This window comes from Abramis brama, assembly GCF_963993115.1.
Source record: "Abramis brama genome assembly, chromosome: 20".
Taxonomy (NCBI): Eukaryota; Metazoa; Chordata; class Actinopteri; order Cypriniformes; family Leuciscidae; genus Abramis; species Abramis brama.
The window spans coordinates 11,006,008-11,028,975 of NC_139982.1; the positions used below are offsets into that span (position 1 = coordinate 11,006,008).

Consider the following 22,968-nt stretch of genomic DNA (forward strand, 5'->3'; position numbering starts at 1 on the left):
AAATGTCTGAATGTCAGAGTAAATCTTGCTCTGGATAGTGTACAGTGGAGAGAACGACATATTAAACAAAACAGCAAATGTCTTATTTACTTCTTGAACTGTATTAAAATGTCATCTAAAACCTTAAATACAGGCTGAAATACTCGTAAAACAGTATTTTATCATGGCATATTAAAGTCAGAAAGTGGGCGGGACCTCCACTTCCGTGTGACGAGCTCTACGTACAGAATTGGAATTCGCTTATATAGTTGCGTCAAAAACTATGCGTAACTCTTCGTTTCGAGCGTGTCGGCACGCACTCAGCGTAACTCAAAAACAGCAGGAGCGAGCTGTCAGTCAAAGGACATTTAAATGGCTACACTCTGCAGACCGCAGTAGAACTGCACAGTCGCTCGCGCTGTCATGAAATAACTTCATTCTTATTTCACTCCTGTTCATTTGATAGCGGTTTGCTTTTCTGCGTTTCTTGTATTGCAAACAAAGATTCAAATCACTCTTATATACATCTACGCACGAAAAGCCCCCAAAAATGAGCGAGGAGGAAGACACATTGGTGAAAACTAGACATGCATTTGAAGATCTGTGTCGAACACTGAATATGGATGAGGAGTCGAGTAACAGGGCATGGAGGAGTTATGAAAATATCAGCAAAAATTACACTCTGGAGGTAAAGTGAACTCATTATATGCAGGCCCAGTGCACACATTTAGATCCGTAAATATGCATGCATTCAATAGTATTCACGTGAATTGACATGTTAACCTGTTATTTGTATGTTTAATGTATGAAGTGTGTGCTTTAAACTTGTCAAAGAGTGTTTAAATGTGTTTAAATATGCGTGAATGTGCATGAGTGCAGAATGCGCGTGAGGGGGTGAGATCTGTGTGACATCATCAAGGCTTTATCTGAATGAACAGACGCTTTCAATACTGTATGTGGGATACAGTGAGGTCAAGTTGTGCTTTTGGTTGTTTTAAGGCTGAGACATAAAAATGGATCTCCACCACTAATGTCCCGCAGTGTCACCTTATTGTGCTTGTGGAGAAAAACATTTCAGCATTGGTACTGTACCATGCAGCATGGAGAGAATCAAATGGTAAAAGCATAATTTTCTGTCATAAACCATGGTATATTCTAGGCACCCCAGAATACAATGGTATTTTCATGGTTCATTGGATTCCGCAAAAAAAAATAACCAAACGGGAACTAAATACTAACAGTAGGGGAACGTTCTGTGTTTATTTTAACAGGTTAAACACAGTTGATTTAGTGTTGTGTGTGTGTGTCTCAGGGCAGTGAGCTGCACTGGCTGGCGTGTGCGCTGTATGTGGCCTGCAGGTCTTCAGTGCCCACTATAGGGAAAGGCACAGCGGAGGGCAACTACGTCTCGCTGACCAGGATCCTGCGCTCATCACAGCAGAGGTCTGGAAACATGCTTATTCTGACATTAGAGATGAAGCTAAACACATACAAAAGACACAGCTGAACAGTTTAGCTATTGTTGCGTGCATGCACACACACACACACACATACACACACACACATGTTGTGATGTTCCCAAGACAACTTAAAGATCAGCTGGGGATTTAGAGAGCAGCATTTCTTCTTGCAGTGAGCTTCTAGCTTCTTCTAGCTTATAAACCAAAGAGACTAGATTGAGAGTAGAGTTTTGCAATCGTATAAAATGATCAAAGTAACAAAAAATTTATTTTAATTAAATTAATTATATGATTTTATATGATCTTGATAATAATAACTATATACAGTTACAGTAACTATGTATGGCTAAATCTAGCAATAACTCAAAGCCTTATTTCATTCCATAATTAGATAAAATTGATGAATAAAATATATTTTGCTTAAATACAACGAAGCCTCTTGTGACATTATTTTCATGATAATTAGGACATGCCCCTGGCCTCCAAATTCACATTACTGTTAAGAAAGATATAGGAATAGTATAGTATAGCTTAGTATAGTACAGTACAGTGTAGTATAGTACAGTATAATACAGCGTAGTATAGTACAGTATATTATGGTGCAGTACAGTACAGTGTAGTATACTATAGTACAGTACAGTATAGTACAGTATAGTATAGTATAGTACAGTATAGTACAGTATAGTGCAGTACAGTGTAGTATACTATAGTACAGTATAGTACAGTGTAGTACAGTACAGTATAGTGCAGTATAGTGCAGTACAGTGTAGTACAGTATAGTACAGTATAGTACAGTATAGTATAGTACAGTATAGTATAGTGTAGTATAGTGTAGTACAGTACAGTACAGTACAGTGTAGTATACTATAGTACAGTACAGTATGGTGTAGTACAGTACCGTATAGTACAGTATAGTATAGTACAGTGTGGTATAGTATAGTACAGTACAGTACAGTGTAGTATACTATAGTACAGTATAGTATAGTACAGTATAGTACAGTATAGTACAGTACAGTATAGTATAGTACAGTATAGTGTAGTATAGTGTAGTACAGTACAGTACAGTACAGTGTAGTATACTATAGTACAGTACAGTATGGTGTAGTACAGTACCGTATAGTACAGTATAGTATAGTACAGTGTGGTATAGTATAGTACAGTACAGTGTAGTATACTATAGTACAGTATAGTATAGTACAGTATAGTATAGTACAGTATAGTACAGTATAGTACAGTACAGTATAGTATAGTGTATTATAGTATAGTGTAGTACAGTACAGTGTAGTATACTATAGTGCAGTACAGTATGGTGTAGTACAGTACCGTATAGTACAGTATAGTATAGTACAGTGTGGTATAGTATAGTACAGTACAGTACAGTGCAGTATACTATAGTACAGTATAGTATAGTACAGTACAGTATAGTACAGTATAGTACAGTACAGTACAGTGTAGTATACTATAGTACAGTATAGTATAGTACAGTATAGTACAGTATAGTATAGTACAGTATAGTATAGTACAGTATAGTATAGTACAGTATAGTACAGTATAGTACAGTATAGTATAGTACAGTATAGTATAGTACAGTATAGTATAGTATAGTATAGTATAGTACAGTATAGTACAGTGTAGTGTGGTGTAGTGTAGTGTAGTGTAGTGTAGTGTAGTGTAGTCAGTTTGTCATCTATGGTACGTACAAACTGTTTGCCTCTACACACTCTGATTAGGAGCTCTTTTATCTGATCTGCCATATGTAGAGTGAATCTTTTAAAAGAATTATAAGAATCATATTATGTGTTGCAGATATCCATGTAATATTCTCAGTTAGTAGTTAGGTTGTTCAGTTAGTAACATACTTGACAGAACTTTTGCGGACATGAGAGAAATAAATATTGAAAGAAATGTAATATAAATCAATTAAAAAAAATTTTTTTTTGAAGCATTTAGATTTGAGAAATAAATTTAATAAATGTTGAATTATTTTTAAAATACATGAGTCTGAACTCAAGACTTGCTCCTTCACAAATAGACACCCCAAAAACTGCTGTTTAGGGGACATCAAGGCAATTTCAAGAAAACTAATATGCTTTCTCTTAATTAGATATTAAATCAATAATTAGATATTAAATAAAATATTATTTCTGTTAAGAACATTATTAGAAATATATATATATAATTATCTTCAGTGGGTATGAAATGTACCATAAATTGAATCAGATGCAACAAGGACTTATTAAAATAAAGTGTTTTCACACTTTCTCATTATATTTGGACATGAGTATTATTGTAATGAATGTTGTAATGTAATGTATTCTAAAGTTTAAATAATGTCCTAATACCTTTCAGCCTGATCGAGTTCTTCAATAAAATGAAGAAATGGCAGGACATGGCCAACCTGCCCATCGAGTTCCAGCAGAGCACAGAGAAACTGGAGAGGAACTTCACCGTCACGTCTGTCATCTTCAAGAAATACGTGCCCTTATTCAAAGACATCTTCAAGGCGCCCACAGATGAATTACCCAGAGTGCACAGAGGCAGGAAACAGAGGTACTTGAACCTGAACTTTCCACTGCGTTTTATAGTAAAGCACATGTGATAAATAACCTCAGGTTAGGTCCCTGCTGTAGTTCACAGATAATGTGCGAACAATCAGTTATTTCTGCATATGGATCAGATTTATTGTGCTGACTGACACTTCCTGTGTCCTCAGACGACATCCCTGCACCGTCACTGAGGTGTTCAATTTCTGCTGGATCCTGTTCATACATGCTAAAGGTAAAGAATTACCAAACACAATGTTCATTTAAAGGGCCATATTCTACATGTTTCCCCTAATGTCTACTCACAGTACTGTACTTACAGTACAGTAAAATAAACAAAACACAAAACAAAAGTAAAAGACACACATAAACAAAACATAACGTAAAGTCCTTCAACTTTTCCCCCTTGCTTGTTGTGATGCTTTACCGTTTAAAAGTTTGGGGTCGGTATGTTTTTTTTTAACGTTTTTGAACATAAAGTCTCTTCTGCTCACCAAGGCTGCATTTATTTGATCCAAAATAAAGTAAAACAGTAATATTGTGAAATAGCCTACAGTTTCTGAAGAAACCTTGCCGTGGCAAAACTCGGGCACTAGGTAGTTACTAGGGTATTTTGTGTAACTCCCAAATCGGTGCAATGTTCTGATACTGAGACATGGTGTGTTTATGTTGCTATATGGTTGCTAGGGTCCTCTAAATGGTTGCTATGGTGTGGCTACACAGTTCCTATGGTGATACTTACAGGCTGATTTCCAACCAAAACAAAAGAGCCAATCCCGTGTCTCTATGTTGTGGTGCTGAGATATGGCTTATTCATGCTGCGGTACGGTTGCTAGGGTGCTGTAAATAGTTGCTAGGGTGTGACCAGACACTTACCAGTGTGAAACTAATAGACTGGATTTCTGCCCGAATCAAAAGAGCCAATCCCTGTGTCTCTATGACATGTTTGTGTCCGAAATCGCATCTGACTGAGTAGGTACTACATTTGAATTCGAATTTACTTCACGACCATTAAAAAAGTATGTTCTATATAGTGTGAATATGTGTGTATGAATGTAATTCAGATGTACTACAACCGAAATGTTGTTACTGTCACATGACCTCCCAGCGTCAGTTCACCGCTTCATTGCCATTCACAAACCCCCTCCCGTGGCCTCATGGTCCATCAAATGCGCACTTCAGAATCTAGCTACTGTTTTTCGAATGCTATGCATTCAGAGCATAGACTGTATAGAATAGTGGACGCACTGTAGTGTCCGTGACGACACACGTTGGTTTCTGAAGAGCATTTTTGAAGCCCAAAGTAGGCGGAGCCGGCCGTCGCCATCTTAGCTGCTAGTCACTCCCGGATAACTGAAAATGGGCAAAGAGGCGTGACGTGGGCGGAGCTAACTTTATATGAAAACGTTTCATACAGTCTATGGTTTCAGCCTACAGCTAATCACAGTCTGTTGGATTCTGGAGTGTAGTAACGTTTTTAAATAAAATTATTTTAAATAAATAAATTATTTTAAATAAATTATTAAAAATATTATTATATTCGAATTTCACTCGAGCTCACCCAAGCTTTATAATGGCAGTGAATGGCTGTAGAAAATTTGAAGCCCTAAAAGTGCATCCATCCATGATAAAAATACTTTACACGGCTCCGGGGGTTAATAAAGGCCTTCTGAAGCGAAGTCATGCGTTTGTGTAAGAGAAATACCCATATTTAAAACTTTATAAACTATAATCACTTTGCTATATAGGCCAAAACCACTTTTTGTACCAGGCTGTAAACTTTTTTTTTGCTGCTGTTAAGTTGGGCACTTTATCATGAGGGGGTCTGTGGGACTGACTCTCTTCTGGAGCCTGTCTCTAGTGGCCAGTCGATGAACTGCAGTTTAAGTCACTTCTGTGTTGGATTCAAGAAAGACTGGAAGGTTGCGGCTTGATTCGGACATACTTCTCTTTTGTTGTACTATATAGTAGGGAAGTATTCAATTTGAATAAAAAATTCTTATGCAAATTACCATAGTAGGAAAACCACATGGTTGCACACAGCTCTTGCGCCCCAGGGGTACAACTTATACACAGCCTGCCAGCCTCTTCAATGCTTCTACATGCTTCTACAAATCCCTCTCTCGCCCCTGTCGCCCGGAGCTATGACCCAACATTTATCCCAATGTGAAGTCTAAGGGATTTTTCTCCCATGGTGCGATGGTTTATAAAAGTCACAGCACACCTCTCCTCAACAATCTGCGTGATGTGACACCTCAGTAACGGGTCTACGACAAACCGTGCGGGACGAGTTTTGTCCAGAAGACAAAAAAGAGAACAGTAGTGATACTTTGCTTTGCTACAAGCAAAAGAGATCAGGAGAAGAGATCAGGAGAAGAGGTCAGGAGAAGAGGTCAGGAGAAGAAGAGGAAAGCTCCGGGGTATGCGGTTCATGTTCCTCCTTTAACAGGGTCGTGAGCTGTGGAGCGTGTCTAACATAAGGACTGGCAGTCATTGGCTGAGAGCGCAGGAGCTTGATCATGTGACCTGTGCTTATTATTCGGGCCTGTACAGGCATGTTTGATCGAGGCCATCAGGGACAGAGCATTTCCTCACACACACAAATGAACATTTTCGGGAAGTCATTTTCTTTAATGCTTTGAGTGAATGTGGCTTTACTGAAAGGATTTATTTTTGTTGTTTGTGTTGAGCTGCAAGATCAGACATACTGAAATTGTTTAAACCAAAATAGTGTGTGTGTGTGTGTGTGTGTGTGTGTATGTGTGTGTGTGAGAGAGAGAGAGAGAGAGAGAGAGAGAGTGTGTGTGTGTGTGTGTGTGTGTGTGTGTGTGTGAGAGAGAGAGAGACAGAGAGAGAGTGTGTGTGTGTGTGTGTGTGTGTGTGTGTGTGTGTGTGTGAGAGAGAGAGAGACAGAGAGAGAGAGTGTGTGTGTGTGTGTGTGTGTGTGTGTGTGTGTGTGTGTGTGTGAGAGAGAGAGAGAGTGTGTGTGTGTGTGTGTGTGTGTGTGTGTGTGTGTGTGTGTGTGTGTGTGTGTGTGTGTGTGTGTGTGTGTGTGTGTGTGTGTGAGAGAGAGAGAGACAGAGAGAGAGTGTGTGTGTGTGTGTGTGTATGTATGTGTGTAAACTTCTTTACTCTGTCAACTGCTAATTGCACGAAACAGCACAGTTGCAAAGCAACATAAGATGTCCGAATCAAATGTTTGAATGGTTTATTTGATCAAGTAATCTTTTTTTCCACGTAATCGTTCAAGCCAGTCATGAATATTCATTTGTTAATAATCCTTCTGAATTGCTTCATCATTAAAGCCGTGCTGCAACACTGCATTTCCTCAAACCTAGACAGAGCATTTTCATTATACGGTGTGTTCAGAGTCATGTTGGCAGTCATGTTTAAAGAGCAGTGCATGCAGCGAAGCAGGAGCGCGTTATGTCCTCATGTGCAGTGCGTCACTTCACATAGCAACAGCCGACAAGACAAGTCAGGGCTTGCCCGTGTTTGAGGCCGGAGGGGCAGATCTGTGGCCCTCAGGACCCTGTCCTGGAGGAAGAGCCTCATTCTGCTGTATGTGTCGAGGAGAGAGCCTCCTGACACACACTCACATTAGTTGAGGAAATGAGGAATTACACGTGAGTACCAAGAGCAGATCAACTCAGTTTATCTTAACTTCACCATCCACTGCAGATCATTGGTATCATTGTGCAGTGCTATTTTATATTGAAATATAATTTAGAAAGTAAAATCAATACTTTTATATAAAATATAGTTATTGTGTGTATAGTTCAGGGCTGCTTGTAGCATGAATGCAAACGAACACCATCCAGTTATCCTAAAAATGGTTATTTTGCATTTTTAATCATATTTTTAATGAAAAATATATTTTAGCAGTTTAGTCAAGAAAGAGGTTGTATGCAGAAATGATTGTCATTATTGTTACCCTCATAGCTCACGCTGGAAAAGGAAGGTATTGGATTGTGGGATACAGTATTGTGTGCACTGAGACTTGGTTCAATACTGTACATTTTGACAAAAGTTGTTTTTTTTTTTTTTTTTTTTTTATAGCACTGTTATTACATTCAGGCACAATGCTTTCTTTACTTTAACTCTCTAAATGAATTTAACCGGAAAATATAAATCCAAACACTGGCCTTGCTGCACATGTAGCTTCACAGGCTTTTCCTGTTGTTGCGTTAGAGCCGGGCCACCTGTCTGCTTGATATATGTGTGCGTAGTGTGATCAGTGGTGTTTTCCTGCCAAACACAATTGTGCTTAGTTCTTTTCTGTAATAAGTTTGACAGATCATTTAGTTTCAATTAAGGAAACACGTTCTTACCGAACTACACTTTTAAAAGGAAAGGCTCAGTCAGAACCAAAACATTTTATAGTCGAAAGTCATTAGAATCATCATCTGTTCTTTTTTATATACTATATATGTCATATATAAGACATGTTATTATTTATATGTTACGTCTCCTCTGTCCTGTAGGAAACTTCCCAATGATCAGTGATGATCTGGTGAACTCGTATCATCTGCTCCTGTGTGCTCTGGATCTGGTTTACTGCAACGCTCTGCTGTGCTCCAGTCGGAAAGATCTGCTCAACCCAGCCTTTAAAGGTCCCACACACACACACACACACACACACACACACACACACACACACACACACACGTTTACTTAGCTACCTAAATGGGGATATTCCATAGACATAATGTTTTTTATACTTTACATTCTCTCCCCTTACACTAACCCTACCCCTAAACCTACCCATCACACACACACACACACACACACACACACACACACACACACACACACACACTAACCCGACCCCTAAACCTACCCATCACACACACACACACACACACACACTAACCCGACCCCTAAACCTACCCATCACACACACACACACACACACACACACACTAACCCGACCCCTGAACCTACCCATCACACACACACACACACACACAAACTAACCCGACCCCTAAACCTACCCATCACACACACACACACACACACACACATACTAACCTGACCCCTAAACCTACCCATCACACACACACACACACACACAGATACTAACCCTACCCCTAAACCTACCCATCACACACACACACACACACACACTAATCCGACCCCTAAACCTACCCATCACACACACACACACACACACACACACACACACACACACACTAACCCGACCCCTAAACCTACCCATCACACACACACACACACACACACACACACACAAACTAACCCGACCCCTAAACCTACCCATCACACACACACACACACACACACACATACTAACCTGACCCCTAAACCTACCCATCACACACACACACACACACACAGATACTAACCCTACCCCTAAACCTACCCATCACACACACACACACACACACACACAAACACACACACACTAACCCGACCCCTAAACCTACCCATCACACACACACACACACACACATACTAACCCTACCCCTAAACCTACCCATCACACACACACACACACACTAACCCGACCCCTAAACCTACCCATCACACACACACACACACATACTAACCCTACCCCTAAACCTACCCATCACACACACACACACACACACACATACTAACCCTACCCCTAAACCTACCCATCACACACACACTCACACACACATACTAACCCTACCCCTAAACCTACCCATCACACACACACTAACCCGACCCGTAAACCTACCCATTTTTTTGTCAGGTTTTGGTCACTTCTGGGTACAAATTTGTCCCCAAAATATAGTTAAGTAGCCACACACACACACACAACAGGCTTTCATAACTATAGCATTCATTCTTCTTAAAAACCAAAATGAACCATGTCTTGTGGGATCAGTTGTCCAGACGGTAGGAGATCGCTGAGGGTCAAACTAACATTGGTGTGTGTGTGTGTGTGTGTGTGTTGTGCACAGGGTTGCCTGAGGACTTCAACAGTAAAGATTATAAGCCAGGCCCAGGCTCATTATGCTTCATAGAGCAGCTGTGTGAACTTCATGATGGTCTGGTGCTGGAGGCCAAAGGAGCAAAGGAGCATTTCTGGAAACCCTTCATCAAAAAACTCTTTGAGCGCAAGGTACTGGAAACACACTCGCCACAGGCCCCGATACACTCACAGCGAGTCTTTTTCTTTCTTCATTTAGTAGGAAATACCTTAGCTGTGATATACTGTTAGTGAACATGCCAACACCGCCCACGCTGCTGAGAGTGACGTTTAGATGAATATGTAAATATATGTGCTTAATAACAAAATAAACACACAACAGAAATGAAAGCGTGAGAAAACAGCAGTTTAGAAAGCATCTGATCATAACGTTGTGGATGTGTTTGCACAAGCTCTGCAGTTCAGCACTCCAGTCAAGGAAAGTCACGTCACATTTACAAAAGATTGCTTTAAACCAAACAGCTGTACAGTATTACACATGAAAAAACAGTGTCAGTGTTGCTTTCAATTAGAATTACGCTTCAATTTATACTATAAGCAGCTCTCCATTGTTTGTTTTCACTCGTGGACGTCTGACCGCGACCAACTCGACAGAGGAAATGAACCGGAGAAGATTTCCACATCAGAGAGCTCACAAGTTCGCCACTGACCAGTGGTAGTTCGAAAGTGTTTACCAGCTGAAAATACATTTTTCGGAAAGTTTGTTTTGGGAAGCTGTTTCGACCTCCGGAAACGAACTCCAAACGAACTTCCTTTTGGTCTGATTTTGTTTGAAATGACGTCACATCAGTTTGCTCTTCAATTTTGTGGGGCGTTTATGATGTGTCAGGACATCCTCTTCAAGTTTGAAGGCAACATGATATCAAAATGTCACGTTAAACATGTTGCAAATTATATTTCATGATATTTTCATGATATATTTTTTGCTTTATTATTTCTTTCATTAATATTGTTTAGCTAAGTATATGCAGAATGTGCCATTTCCCATCTTGTTCTCTGTCACAGATTTTGAAAGGAAAAGAAGACTCGCTGACAGGATTTTTGGAGCCAGTGAATTTTGGTGACAGTCTGTAAGCATCTCTTTCCAGTTAATCACTTAATCCGCATCAAGCTTCTGAAAGCTTTCTCTTGTAGGTTACACTCTCCTTGTTCTCGGTCTGTTTCTTCAGTGCTTCTCTGAACCGTGTGTATGAGGAGCATGTGTTATCATCCGGTTCTCTGGATGAGAGAGTGTTTCTGGGAGAAGCGGCCAGAGAAGACATTGGTACCCCAGGACCTTGTTTCTGTGAAGGGATAGAGAACCAGGAACAGCCCGCCAACCCCCTTCAGAACTATATGACAGTATGTGTGTTGCACAAACACAATTAAATACATTAATTCTCAACAATGAACACTGATTGTGTATTGATCAATAAACGTGTGTTTGTTTCACAGGCGTCTGCTCTGAAAGTGTGTACTCCTTTGACAGGAAGGAGGTACGTGCCGGAGAGCAGCGTGGGTACCCCCGTTTCCATGGCGATGCAGAGTGTGGGCCGTCTGCACACGCTGCTGACAGGGTTTAAATACAGACCCAGCGTGAGACTCAGAGACGTATTCAGGTGATCCCAGACTAGGTTCTGTGTTAGTCTGCAACATACAGCCAACTACAACCAGCAGAGCTCTGTATTTACAGACGCTGCAGTCACAGTTCACTGGAATCAAATGGAATGTTCTTGTATTGATTCTAATAAACTTTGATTCCAATAAACTTCATGACTTACCAATCCATTGTTTCCAGTGAATTGTGACTTCACTAAAATAACCAGTTTTAGTCAACTATGATTTCAGTTATTCCAGTAAACTATGATGCTAGTCAAATGTGATTCTACATATTCAGGGAAATTGATTCTTGTGATTTCACTTAATTGTCAACCCAGTAAAAAGCGATACCAGTTATTCCATTGAATTGTGATTTTAGTACAGTGTGATACCACTGATTCCAGTGAAATGTGACACAAGTGATTCCAGTGATTCCAGTGAACTGTGATTCCAGTGAACTGTGATTCCAGTGATTCCAGTGAACTGTGATTCCAGTGATTTCAGTGAACTGTGATTGCAGTGATTCCAGTGAACTGTGATTCCAGTGAACTGTGACACAAATGATTCCAGTGAACTGTGATTCCAGTGATTCCAGTGAACTGTGATTCCAGTGAACTGTGATTCCAGTGATTCCAGTGAACTGTGATTCCAGTGAACTGTGATTCCAGTGATTCCAGTGAACTGTGATTGCAGTGAACTGTGATTCTAGTGATTGTGATTGCAGTGATTCCAGTGACCTGTGATTCCAGTGATATTTGCTGTGCACTGGAATCACTGATATTTTCTGTTTAAAAACCCACAGGTCTTGTGTAAGAGACCCCAGTGAGTCCATAGCAGCAAGGCTGAAGGATATGTCAGAGACTTTTCTTCAGAATTATGAGGGAACAGGAGAGGAGAACAAGAATCTGGCCAGAGGTGTGTATCTTCATATTTTCCTAAAAATGGCTTTAATTTGTAGCAAATGCCTGTTCCCACAATTCAAACACTGATATCAAAAAATGTGGGGCATCTTTTTTTACAGATGTTGCTGTGAAGTATTTTTGCTTGGCTGAAGCACTTTATTACAAATCACTGGAAGTGATCATCAACCAGGAGAAGAAAAGGCTTGGAGATGTGGACCTGTCTGTAGGTTTCATATTCAGTTCAAACATAAATCACACAGTGTGCCCTAAATAAGCCATGAATGTAATGTACACCTTACTGCAAAACTATTGAACTTTAGCTGCATACTTTAGTTAATTGCGTACTGTGAATGTTCTATCATATGTCTCAGGGCATTCTAGAGCAGGACGTATTCCACCGGTCACTGATCGCCTGCTGTCTGGAAATCGTCATCTTCTCGTACAGACCACCGGGAGAGTTTCCCAGAGTCCTACAAATATTTGACCTCCCTGCTTATTACTTTTACAAGGTAAATTAATATAAAGAATAACGTAAAAATGGTTTGCATTCATTCATAAGAGTCAAAAGCCTTTCTATCTCACTCACAGGTGATTGAGGTGTTAGTACGGGCAGAGGAGGGTCTTTTCCGGGAGGTGGTCAAACATCTGAACCATGTGGAGGAGCAGGTGTTGGAATCCTTGGCATGGAAAGGAAACTCCCCTCTGTGGGAGAGCATCCGAGAGGCCAAGAACTGTGTTCCTGCCTGCCAGGAGGTCAGAACAATATAACTGCTTATGATTATATGAACATGAAAAGAAAGTACACTTTAGCATACTTTAAAAAGAGTACATAAATCATTTACTTTAAAAAAATATATTTAAGTGTGAAGCGGCAGCATGACACTAGGTGTAGCTGGTCATCGCTCGACATTTATTGCCTGTTTTTCCATCACATATTTCAGTAATTATCTTCAATTAGGTATTATTCGAAAGCTTAAAGATTAAATTTTTTAGAAATTTGACATTGTGTTACCATGGAAATGGTTCTTTAAAACCTTTTAGCAGTCTTCTCCCCCTAGTTGATGGTTTAATGTTCCGAAATGTACCACATGATTTTGTTTTCTTTTAATAATCTTGACAAAACGCATATAATTGGACAGGTCTGAGACCCAAATTATTCTATATTTGGCCACTGTGTTGTGATAGAAGTTAAAATAGTTAAAATAATAATAAAGTACTTTACATGTGTACGTATGTTAGTCAACACATCAGAATAAGTGTACTTTAAAGCACAACAAAAGTTTACTAAAACTTAATGATTTAAAAAAAATATTTAACATTATTACAAAGTGTACTTAAGTGTGTTAAGAAACAGTCACAGAAGTGGACTCACTTTAAAGTACACTTAAGTGGCCTTTAATTTCATTAATATTATATTATCTTCATCATACAGTTTATTTTAAATATACTTTAAATATTCACTACACTATAAGTGCACATTTAGGACAATTAAGTGCACATATTTCTAAATATTAGAATAAAGTGTGCTAATGATATCTTCAGACCTTTTTTTTCTGAAAATGATGAAAAAATGAACAAATGTTGATATTAGGGTTACAATGCACATGATATTAAGATGGCTGATATGAATAATCATATGTATATGACAGGTAATGCCTCCTCAACACCTGGAGGACGGTTCAGAAAGCACCACACACACTCCCAACAAGACTGAGTTCAGCAGTAAAATTGCAGGAAAAGGTGACTTGCTTTGAATGAAACAAGCACCATGACTGAACACATGATGATTTCTAAAAACATTCATTGAAACAAACCAAAACTTTCATATTTTAATATGCCGTTTCTTTTCCTCCTCCAGGAGTTTCTCCGTCCCCTGCGTCTCTCCATGACCGCTATAGCTCGCCCCCTACTGGCACAGCCTGTCGTCGCCTCTTTGTCGATGGAGACACAACCTCTGAGCCCGCTCAACCTGTCAAAGTGGCGCAGCCGTCTCTGGTCAGCACCATCTCAGCCGGACAGACTGTGGTCACCATGGCAACAGCAACTGTTACAGCAAACAACGGCCAGACTGTCACCATACCTGTTCAAGGTGTAAAATCAAAATCTTCAATTCATCACCACTACCTTAATCAATCTGTTAGTCAGTAGGTGATGCTGCAGATAAACCCCGCTCTGAGCGATCCTTGAATGAGAGAAATTACTGATTCTTTCTTGCAAACAACTCACAAACACTGGTCTCAAACCACAAACACAGACAAATAGATTAATACAATGTGACAATGTGCACTGTTGCAGCTGGACTTGCCACTGTTAATAAATACACAGACACGCTGCTGTGAGCATGTAAGATATGCTGCTGCCGCATTAATAGACATACATGTATCCTGTAGCGGATCTAGACAGGTGGAGCTGGGGGAGGTGGAGGGGTTCAGAGGAAATCTAAGGCCCCGTCCCAAATGGCACCCTAAAGACTTGCAGTCTTCCTACGAGTCTGCGCTTTTGTGACGTAACGGCACTTTGACTGTCGGGAAGAAGTCTGCTGTGGAGTTTGCTTTAGTGCGGACTCGGCAAAAGTGCGCATCAAGAGCCCATTACACTCACGAGCACCCCTCTGAAACCTAAAATGACAAATGGGACACCCTACAGTCCTATGGACTTAACGGACATGAGCACACGGCAGCCATTGTAAGTCCACAAGACCGTAAGTACAAATGAAGTGTGCCATTTGGGACAGGGACTAGCCTACAGCAAACACTGAACCAGATTTAGATGTTGAGCAAGCAATCTCACCGGCTCCAGGATAAGCAGAAGCCAGTAATGATGCTGTAATGATGTGATGGATTGCAGACTGCATTGTAAAAGACAACTTTCGAAATAGTTTTAGCATGTTGATGGCAATGTTAATGTGATTGGTCTTGGTAGACTAGATCTGCTATAGTGCTGATGCTACTGTCACGCTGCTGTGAGCATGTACGATATGCTGCTGCTGCTGCTGCATGAGTCGACATGCAAAACTCCTGCCACAGATCTAGGCAGGTGGAGCTGGGGGAGGTGGAGGGTTTCAGAGGAAACATTTTATTTCAATTACGATTTTGATTGTACAAACTTTTTATTATTTACATCTTTGTTTACACTGTTTTCAGGAATAGCAAATGAGAGCGGTGGCATCACATTTATCCCGGTGCAGGTGAGCGTGACGGGTCAGGGCGGGGGGGCTCTGCCAACCCTCAGTGCCCAGGCTCTGACGGGCGCCCTGACGGCAACACACACAGGGACAGTCCAGAACAACCCCAGCCCTGCCAAACCGGACAAGAAGAGCCCTCAGCAGGGAACACCCACCAAACGAGCACAAAAGACCGGCTCTCTCTGCCTGTTCTTCCGCAAGGTACACTAAGATACACAGTAATTTATTTTATTTTTTAGAATTTAGAAGGCCTCTAAATGATCACCATGATCAAAAGTTTGTTGTTGAACACAATCTACTACATGCCTTCTGACTGACAATAGCAAGTACAACTTGCTTTTTTTTAGCAAGTATAATTGTCCTTTGTCCTTTTAGCATAACTGTACAAATGTCCACCTTCAGCTTGTCTTTCACGTCTTTTTGCTGTGAAATCTTTAAAGTAAATGTAAGAATAACTTATATTTGTCATGCTGTGCCTGTAGTAACGCACAACTTTACTAAATCCACATTTATTTTTATTAAATTTATTTAAATCTTATTAAATTGATTTAAGATTTATTAAATCCACAAGGAATACTCAGGAGATCGCAGAAAAAAAAAAAAAAACTAACAGCATAAAACTAAGGGGCTGTTTACACAACACCGTTTTAAACTAAAAACGTAAAACTTTTTATGCGTTTTGGCCCTTCATTTACACGACAACGGCATTTTGGGTGCCTGAAGACGCAAAGTTTTGAAAACGTGTTTCAAAGTGCAAGTTTTTGAAAACGTTCTCTGTGTGCATGTTCAGTCTATAGTGTGTCATCGCCATCTAATGGCCTGGCAGCAGAATACAGCGTTTTTAGTCGCTGACATCATTTTGACAATGGTGTCGTCTGTACACGGAAAACTCAAAGGAAAAACCAAGGAAACTAACTAGAGAAAACAGGCAGGCAACATAGTGAAAACGAAACCAGACCTTAATGTTACAATATTGGGTTACACTTTATTTTGATGGTCCATTTTAAACAATCTGTTGCCTATAAGTAACTTTGCAACTACATGTCAACTATCAGTCAATAGAGTATTAGTAGACTGTCTGTTAGTATCTGCTAACTCTTTATTGTGATGCTCCTCCAGACATTCCACTACTATAAGTAACTTTGCTACTACATTTAACTTATTCTTCTAACCCTAACCCTACCAATACTCTAATGAGAGATAGTAGACATGTAGGTGTCACTTATAGTCAACAGAATGTGTTAAAGGGAACATCAAAATAAAGTGAAACCCAATATTGTTAATAATATTTCCAGGACTGAAGCAACTTAGGTTTATCTATGCATATCCTTGATTATACATACATTTTTTTTTATCATTGTATTGCGTTACATTATATGTTTTCGTCATCAGTAGATCAAACGCATAACTTTCAACACCCATTGGTGCTTTTTTAGAGATACGCTCTCATGTTAATTTGCCCTGTTTAGTAAATCTGGTCCTAAAGATTCAATAAATTCTGACTATTATTTCATATATTATGCTTTACAAGGTTAATCATTCATACAATTAGACATCATTCAGTCAGAAATAATGCCCCTTTCCCCCATCAGGTGTATCACCTCGCTAGTGTGCGTCTCAGAGACCTGTGTGCTAAACTGGACATCAGCGCAGATCTGCGCAGGAAGATCTGGACGTGTTTCGAGTATTCACTAGTGCACTGCACTGACCTGATGATGGACCGACATCTGGACCAGCTCCTCATGTGCGCCGTCTACGTCATGACTAAGGTGTGTTCATCATTTATCGTACAAATGTTACTAACGTGCATGTCATCAAAGGTACAGTAGGCAATGCTTTTCATAAACACTTTTTCTTATACTGGTTGAAACTCTCTTCACACCCTGATTGCAATCCATAGAAGTGGTCTAAACATTACAAAATGTACATATTGTCATTAACCATCAACTAACTCGATCAGTAGCCATGGACACAGACAGGCAGGGGACGAGGAAGACTGAACTAATTAACACACTGACAGCAAAACACTAGGACAGAAATACAAACACTCAACACGTGACACATATACTGTATCTTCTGTTGAAGTCTCAGGACAAAAAATGTTTGTCCAGTCATTGCATTTGGGTTCGCACAAAACTGCAACTTCATCATTACAATTGTGCAGTTATATATTTAAATACATGACATACAAGTTTCAATAGAAATTACATTAAAGTATATTGTAGTTTACTATAAAATTTTGGCAGTACAATTTAAGTAATTATGAAATTGCATGTAAATATGCACTCAAGTCCTACATACAGTAAGTGGGTCAAAAAACACTCGAAACTACTTGCATTTAATATAAATGTAAACTATAATGTATTTTAATTGCAATTAAGTGTCCAAAAACATTACATTCATTTTGCTCTTAATTTTCCATTAAAAGTACTTTTTTTAAAGCATGCTAAAGTGCACTTTTTTCACAAAGTAGCTGTTTGTGGAAGAGAAAAAGCAGAGTTTATGCTCATGTCCACTGCAGTACAACATAAACGCAACGTGTTGTGAACTTTCGGCTTGTTCGTTGACACATTTTAGAGAGAAATGGTGTGTGAAATCAAAATGGTATAGCTAGAAACGTGTGTATTCAGATTCTTGTGTAGAGTATGTTCAAATTATATTGACTGTTTTTGCTACTGTACCTTTAAGACTAATACATTTCCTCTGTTATGTATAGTTTTGCTGTCGTTCACATTAAGGCATTGATATGGAAAAATGGGCGGTCAAATGTTGATAAGCTCACGATCCTTGCGATTTCAGATCAAGTCATTTTTTGTAGCTTTGTTTCATCAAATGGTGTATGTGGTGTGGGAGGGAGGTTTGTGTACAGCATGGTCACTTCATCCGTTGTGTCCATTGTTCAGGTGACGAAGGAGGACAAGTCCTTTCAGAACATCATGAAGTGCTACAGATCTCAGCCTCAGGCCAGCAGCAGTGTGAGTGTAACCTCAGTCCGTGTGGAGAATCAGTGGTAAAGATGATAATGGTATTAATGAAGATGACAATGGTATCGCAGGTGTACAGGAGTGTGTTGATCTCTGGGAGGAAAAGACGTCATTCAGGAAACAGTGAGAACAGCCACAGACAGTGCTCGCCCACTGAAGGAGGACAAGAGCAAGGTAACACGTGTTTGACACGGGACATGTCATGTGTCAGTCCGCTCAGCTATTTTGGTCATACTGTAATTTACAAGCCCACAGAATTGCATGATGTGGCCGCTTGTTTTAGCACAGTGTGCAGATAAACACCACTATCAGCGGTGCCGTTCGTTCTCAGTGAATGTCTCCAGATGTTTCATTCTGTATTTGATCCCTCAAGCCCCCATGATGCATTCTGGTCTGTTTTCAGAAATGCATAAAATGATTTTGGTACAGCAATCAAACTTTGCAAATGAGCCAAGACTATAATTTATTTTATTTATTTATTTTTTAGATACTAATTAATGATAAAAGATATAACCATTTAAAAATAATAATAATTTGTGTTCAATCCATTTTGACCTGTTTATCAACTGAGGCTTTAGACACGATGTCATGCATGATGTTTTTTTTTGTTTTTTTTTAATTTGTTAAAATTACTAAAAAGGTGGTAAATATAGTAATAACATTGTAATAACATGGTAACTTTTAAAACTTAGAATGTTGTGCACATTCACTCATTAATGAGAAGTTATTGATCAGATACAACAAGGTTTTAGTTTGAAAATATTAAGTTATGACTGTTTCATAGGCATACATGCAGTGTTGTTGTACTCAAGTCTGAACAAGGCCGGACTTGGACTGAAGTCAATCTCGCGGCGCGTTTGAGTCCAAAACCTCCATTTCAGGATCATTTGGACTCCACTAGTCATAGAAAATATGGTCTTGGACTGGGACTTGAGTCCGAGTCTGATTCTGGTCTTGTCCGGACTGGAGTACAACGACACTGCTGACAGGCTACATCCAAACAGACCTGGAAATGCTCAAATCGTTTGCAGATTTTGACTTGATTATGATTGTTAAAAGCGATGTCCTGTTGTTCTGCTGTACAGCCAGCGGTGAGAGCAGTCCGGTGTCCATGCGCTCCAGCAGCACTCTCCCCATTCCCCAGCCCAGCAGCGCCCCCTCCACCCCGACCCGGGCCCCCGGCGGCCCCCAGGAGCAGGACGAGGACAGGGGAGACCTCATACGCTTCTACAACCACGTCTACATCAAACAGATCAAACCGTTTGCTCTGCGTTACTCCAGCAACTCACCGAAAAATGGGGTAACTATTGCCTTGTGTATTACTGTGGCCTAAAGTCTGAGTCAACATCAAGTCAAGTCCATGACAATAGCCCTATTCACACTGGATTAGTATTATCTGGGGACCACGTGTGATTTAGAAATGACCCACCCCAACTTAATTTCGCATTCGCACGGGATAAGCGAAGCCAGTGATTTTACTCAAATTTACTGACTTATCTCCCGGATATGATGTCAATAGGCTATTGCTTGGAATTGTCTTGTCGTTATAGGTCTAGCTGTATGAAATATCATCTACGGTTTATAGAAACAGTCACAACTACTGTAGCTAGTTGATTTCTCAAATGATGCATCGAACTGTGGTAGTTAAGCAGTGAGTTATGTCGTTGTATGGGAAATGCACCCCAGAATAGCCTAGCAACACCCTGAAAACCACCCAGAACTACTTAAAAACTGTATAGCAACACCCTGGCAACCACCCACAGCACACTTACATCCTAGTGGAAAGCTTTTTACAGACCATTTCTTCAGAACAAATAGAAATCTATCACTGTTGCACTTCTGGCAAGCTGAGTCTGAGTCCCGGCTCGAGGTCCTTTCCCGAGAAAAGAAACAAACATTATATTAATTAATTACACATAAATTAAATTAATTTATTACACATAAACATTTAAAGTTTTTTTAGAAGCTGCATCTGAATTGGTATTTAGATATATTTACAGATCAAAATCTAAACATTCCTGGAAAGGACGTTCCATGTGTAAGTTGCCTCTTTATGACTGGGTCACTGAATCATTGGTTTACTCGACTGATTCCCTCAAAACGTGTATTCATTCAGAAACAAAACATCTGATTGTTGCTTGGAGACGCACAACACGTTATTTTTCCGTAACTAATTAATAAAGTTAACACGTTAAATCGACAGCCATAATATATATATATATATATATATATATATATATATATGTAAGAAAATAGTTTTAATACTGCAGTTGTGTGTGTGTGTGTGTGTGCAGGCTGAAGCTCCTCCCCTCTGTCCGTATCCCTCTCTCCGCATTGGCTCTCCACGCCGGGTCCTCCTGTCCCACAATCACTCCATCTACATCTCTCCACACAAGACCGGCGGTGCGATTTCTCCACGAGACAAGATCTTCTACTGCGTCAGCTCCAGTCCGTCTAACGTAAGAACAGAACAGTCCTGTAAAAACACTTCCTGTTCAGTTTCATCTAAATGAAGTTCTTAAACACTTTAACCCTTTATCTCACAGCGGCTGCGTGAGATCAACGTGATGATCCGCACGGGCGAGACGCCCACCAAGAAGCGCAGCATCGGCCTGGAGGAGGAGCATCAGTCGCCCGCCAAGCGGCTGTGCCAGGAGAACCAGACGGCGCTGCTCCGACGCCTGCAGGACGTGGCCAACGACCGCAGCTCCTCACACTGATCCGTCACACACACACACACACATACACTCTCTACCAGGTTCATTTACCCAAAGACACTCACACATGCTGTTTATATTTAAAGGAATAGTTCACTTCACACAAAAACAACAACAAACAATCACTCAATCTGTTTCGCTACTTTTTATGTGAAACAAAATTTATTTTAATTTTTCCAAAAAACTCTGGAATATCCTATTGAGCCTCGCATATGACATGCAAGAGAAAATAGTAGATACTGTGGCATTGAATAATTTGTGCTCACTTTCAATTAATTAATTCCCTTATTTTGTACCTATTTGTTCCCTCATTTTAATTTAGCTAAATAATGGCCAAAATTACACTAAAATAAAGGAGCAAATTAGTACAACATGGCCACGATTTACCTAAAATGAGGAAATTAATTAAGTATTTGTTCCCATGACTTATTAATTAGTCGCCAAGTTCTACTAATTAGCTCCTCATTTTAGGTAAATCGTGGCCATGTTGTACAAATTTTTTTCCTCGTTTTAATTTAGTTAAGTGATAACTACGAACTACAACAAACTTCTGTATTCTGTAAAGCAGGTTGCATCACTTCTGGTTCTGGGGCCTCAGTTATGACCGTTGCGTCGCACAGAACGGGCCCTGAAAGAGCCGTACGCCACTTCCCACGCATAACTTTCTGCACGCAAACTCTGACCCATGCGTGCGAGCGTTTTGAAGACGGAGCAGTTTGGCAACACCGATGGTGAGCTGGAGTTAAATGTCTTTTTGGTCACTTTTAGACAGAATATTTTAAGAAAATTATATATATATACAGAAAGATAATACAAATATAATTTCACTCACCAAGCCTATCACATGAAGCAAACATCCATCCCTTCTTATACTACAGGGCCGTTGAATGCTTGAATCTGATTGGTTGACGAACGTTCTAAGGTGTGCATTATTTTCAGGGAAATGCACAGCTAAAGTAGTTCCAGGCAGGTCTTGACCACATTACAGTTCCATATCACTTCGCGTAGTTAACTGTAATAACGGAAAATAGGATACAATTCATAACAAGAAAAAACATTTAGCCCCATGCGCTTGATCTGCAATTTTCAATGTCTAGCTTCACAATCAATGGAAACATGCAGTTTAATTTTAATAAATAAAGCCTATATTTCTATCTATAATCAATAGAAAATTAAACTGAATATAGGGTAAATAAATGGATAGTCCTGCAGCACGGATTTTTATTGCAGATAATATAACAAATAAATAATTATTGATAGGCCTTACTTGTTAAAAGGCTTTTTTCCCCCATTTATTTGGTTAGTCTACTATCATCTGTCAATAATAGACAAAAAAAAAGAATGAACGAATTAATTAAAACGAATTGAATTAATAAATAAATAATAATAGGCTATTGACGCACATGCTTTTCTGTCTCATTATTGCAACATCTCTCTCTAATAACTGCATAAAGCCGAGCCGAGGACTCACTTTAAGGCCGGTTATGAATGTAATTTGATGACTGATCATGCCCAAACGCTTGTTCAGCGCGTTCAGTCTGTGAATCAAAGTCGGTGTTTAAAATATACTGCGATGAAAACAGTCTGAGAATGTGTCAGCTAGTCGTGTGTCCCCAGCATTAGTCTGCTATCAGTGGCTCAAAC

At 39.7% G+C, this 22,968-nt stretch overlaps 1 protein-coding gene across 1 annotated transcript; it reads left to right on the forward strand.

The window, feature by feature from the left end:
• The first annotated feature begins 311 nt into the window (after positions 1 to 311).
• rbl2 (retinoblastoma-like 2 (p130)) lies at positions 312 to 22,654 on the forward strand. Its single transcript, XM_084094770.1, has 22 exons — positions 312 to 667; positions 1,292 to 1,422; positions 3,789 to 3,989; positions 4,153 to 4,217; positions 8,467 to 8,595; positions 9,931 to 10,091; positions 10,965 to 11,029; positions 11,129 to 11,300; positions 11,394 to 11,557; positions 12,340 to 12,452; positions 12,559 to 12,662; positions 12,811 to 12,948; positions 13,028 to 13,192; positions 14,089 to 14,179; positions 14,298 to 14,528; positions 15,583 to 15,824; positions 17,216 to 17,392; positions 18,527 to 18,598; positions 18,679 to 18,781; positions 19,693 to 19,907; positions 20,902 to 21,066; positions 21,154 to 22,654. The coding sequence occupies exons 1-22, from the start codon at positions 530 to 532 to the stop codon at positions 21,325 to 21,327; spliced, it is 3,216 nt and encodes a 1,071-aa protein (XP_083950896.1). The 5' UTR covers positions 312 to 529; the 3' UTR covers positions 21,328 to 22,654.
• The last annotated feature ends 314 nt before the right edge of the window (positions 22,655 to 22,968 follow it).

Excerpts from the sequence above, each read along its gene's own strand:
- rbl2 (XM_084094770.1), top strand. The coding sequence starts at position 530 with ATGAGCGAGGAGGAAGACACATTGGTGAAAACTAGACATGCATTTGAA. Across the intron at positions 11,030-11,128 it reads GTGAATTTTGGTGACAGTCT|TGCTTCTCTGAACCGTGTGT; the intron begins GTAAGCATCTCT and ends CTGTTTCTTCAG. Across the intron at positions 12,663-12,810 it reads TTGGAGATGTGGACCTGTCT|GGCATTCTAGAGCAGGACGT; the intron begins GTAGGTTTCATA and ends CATATGTCTCAG.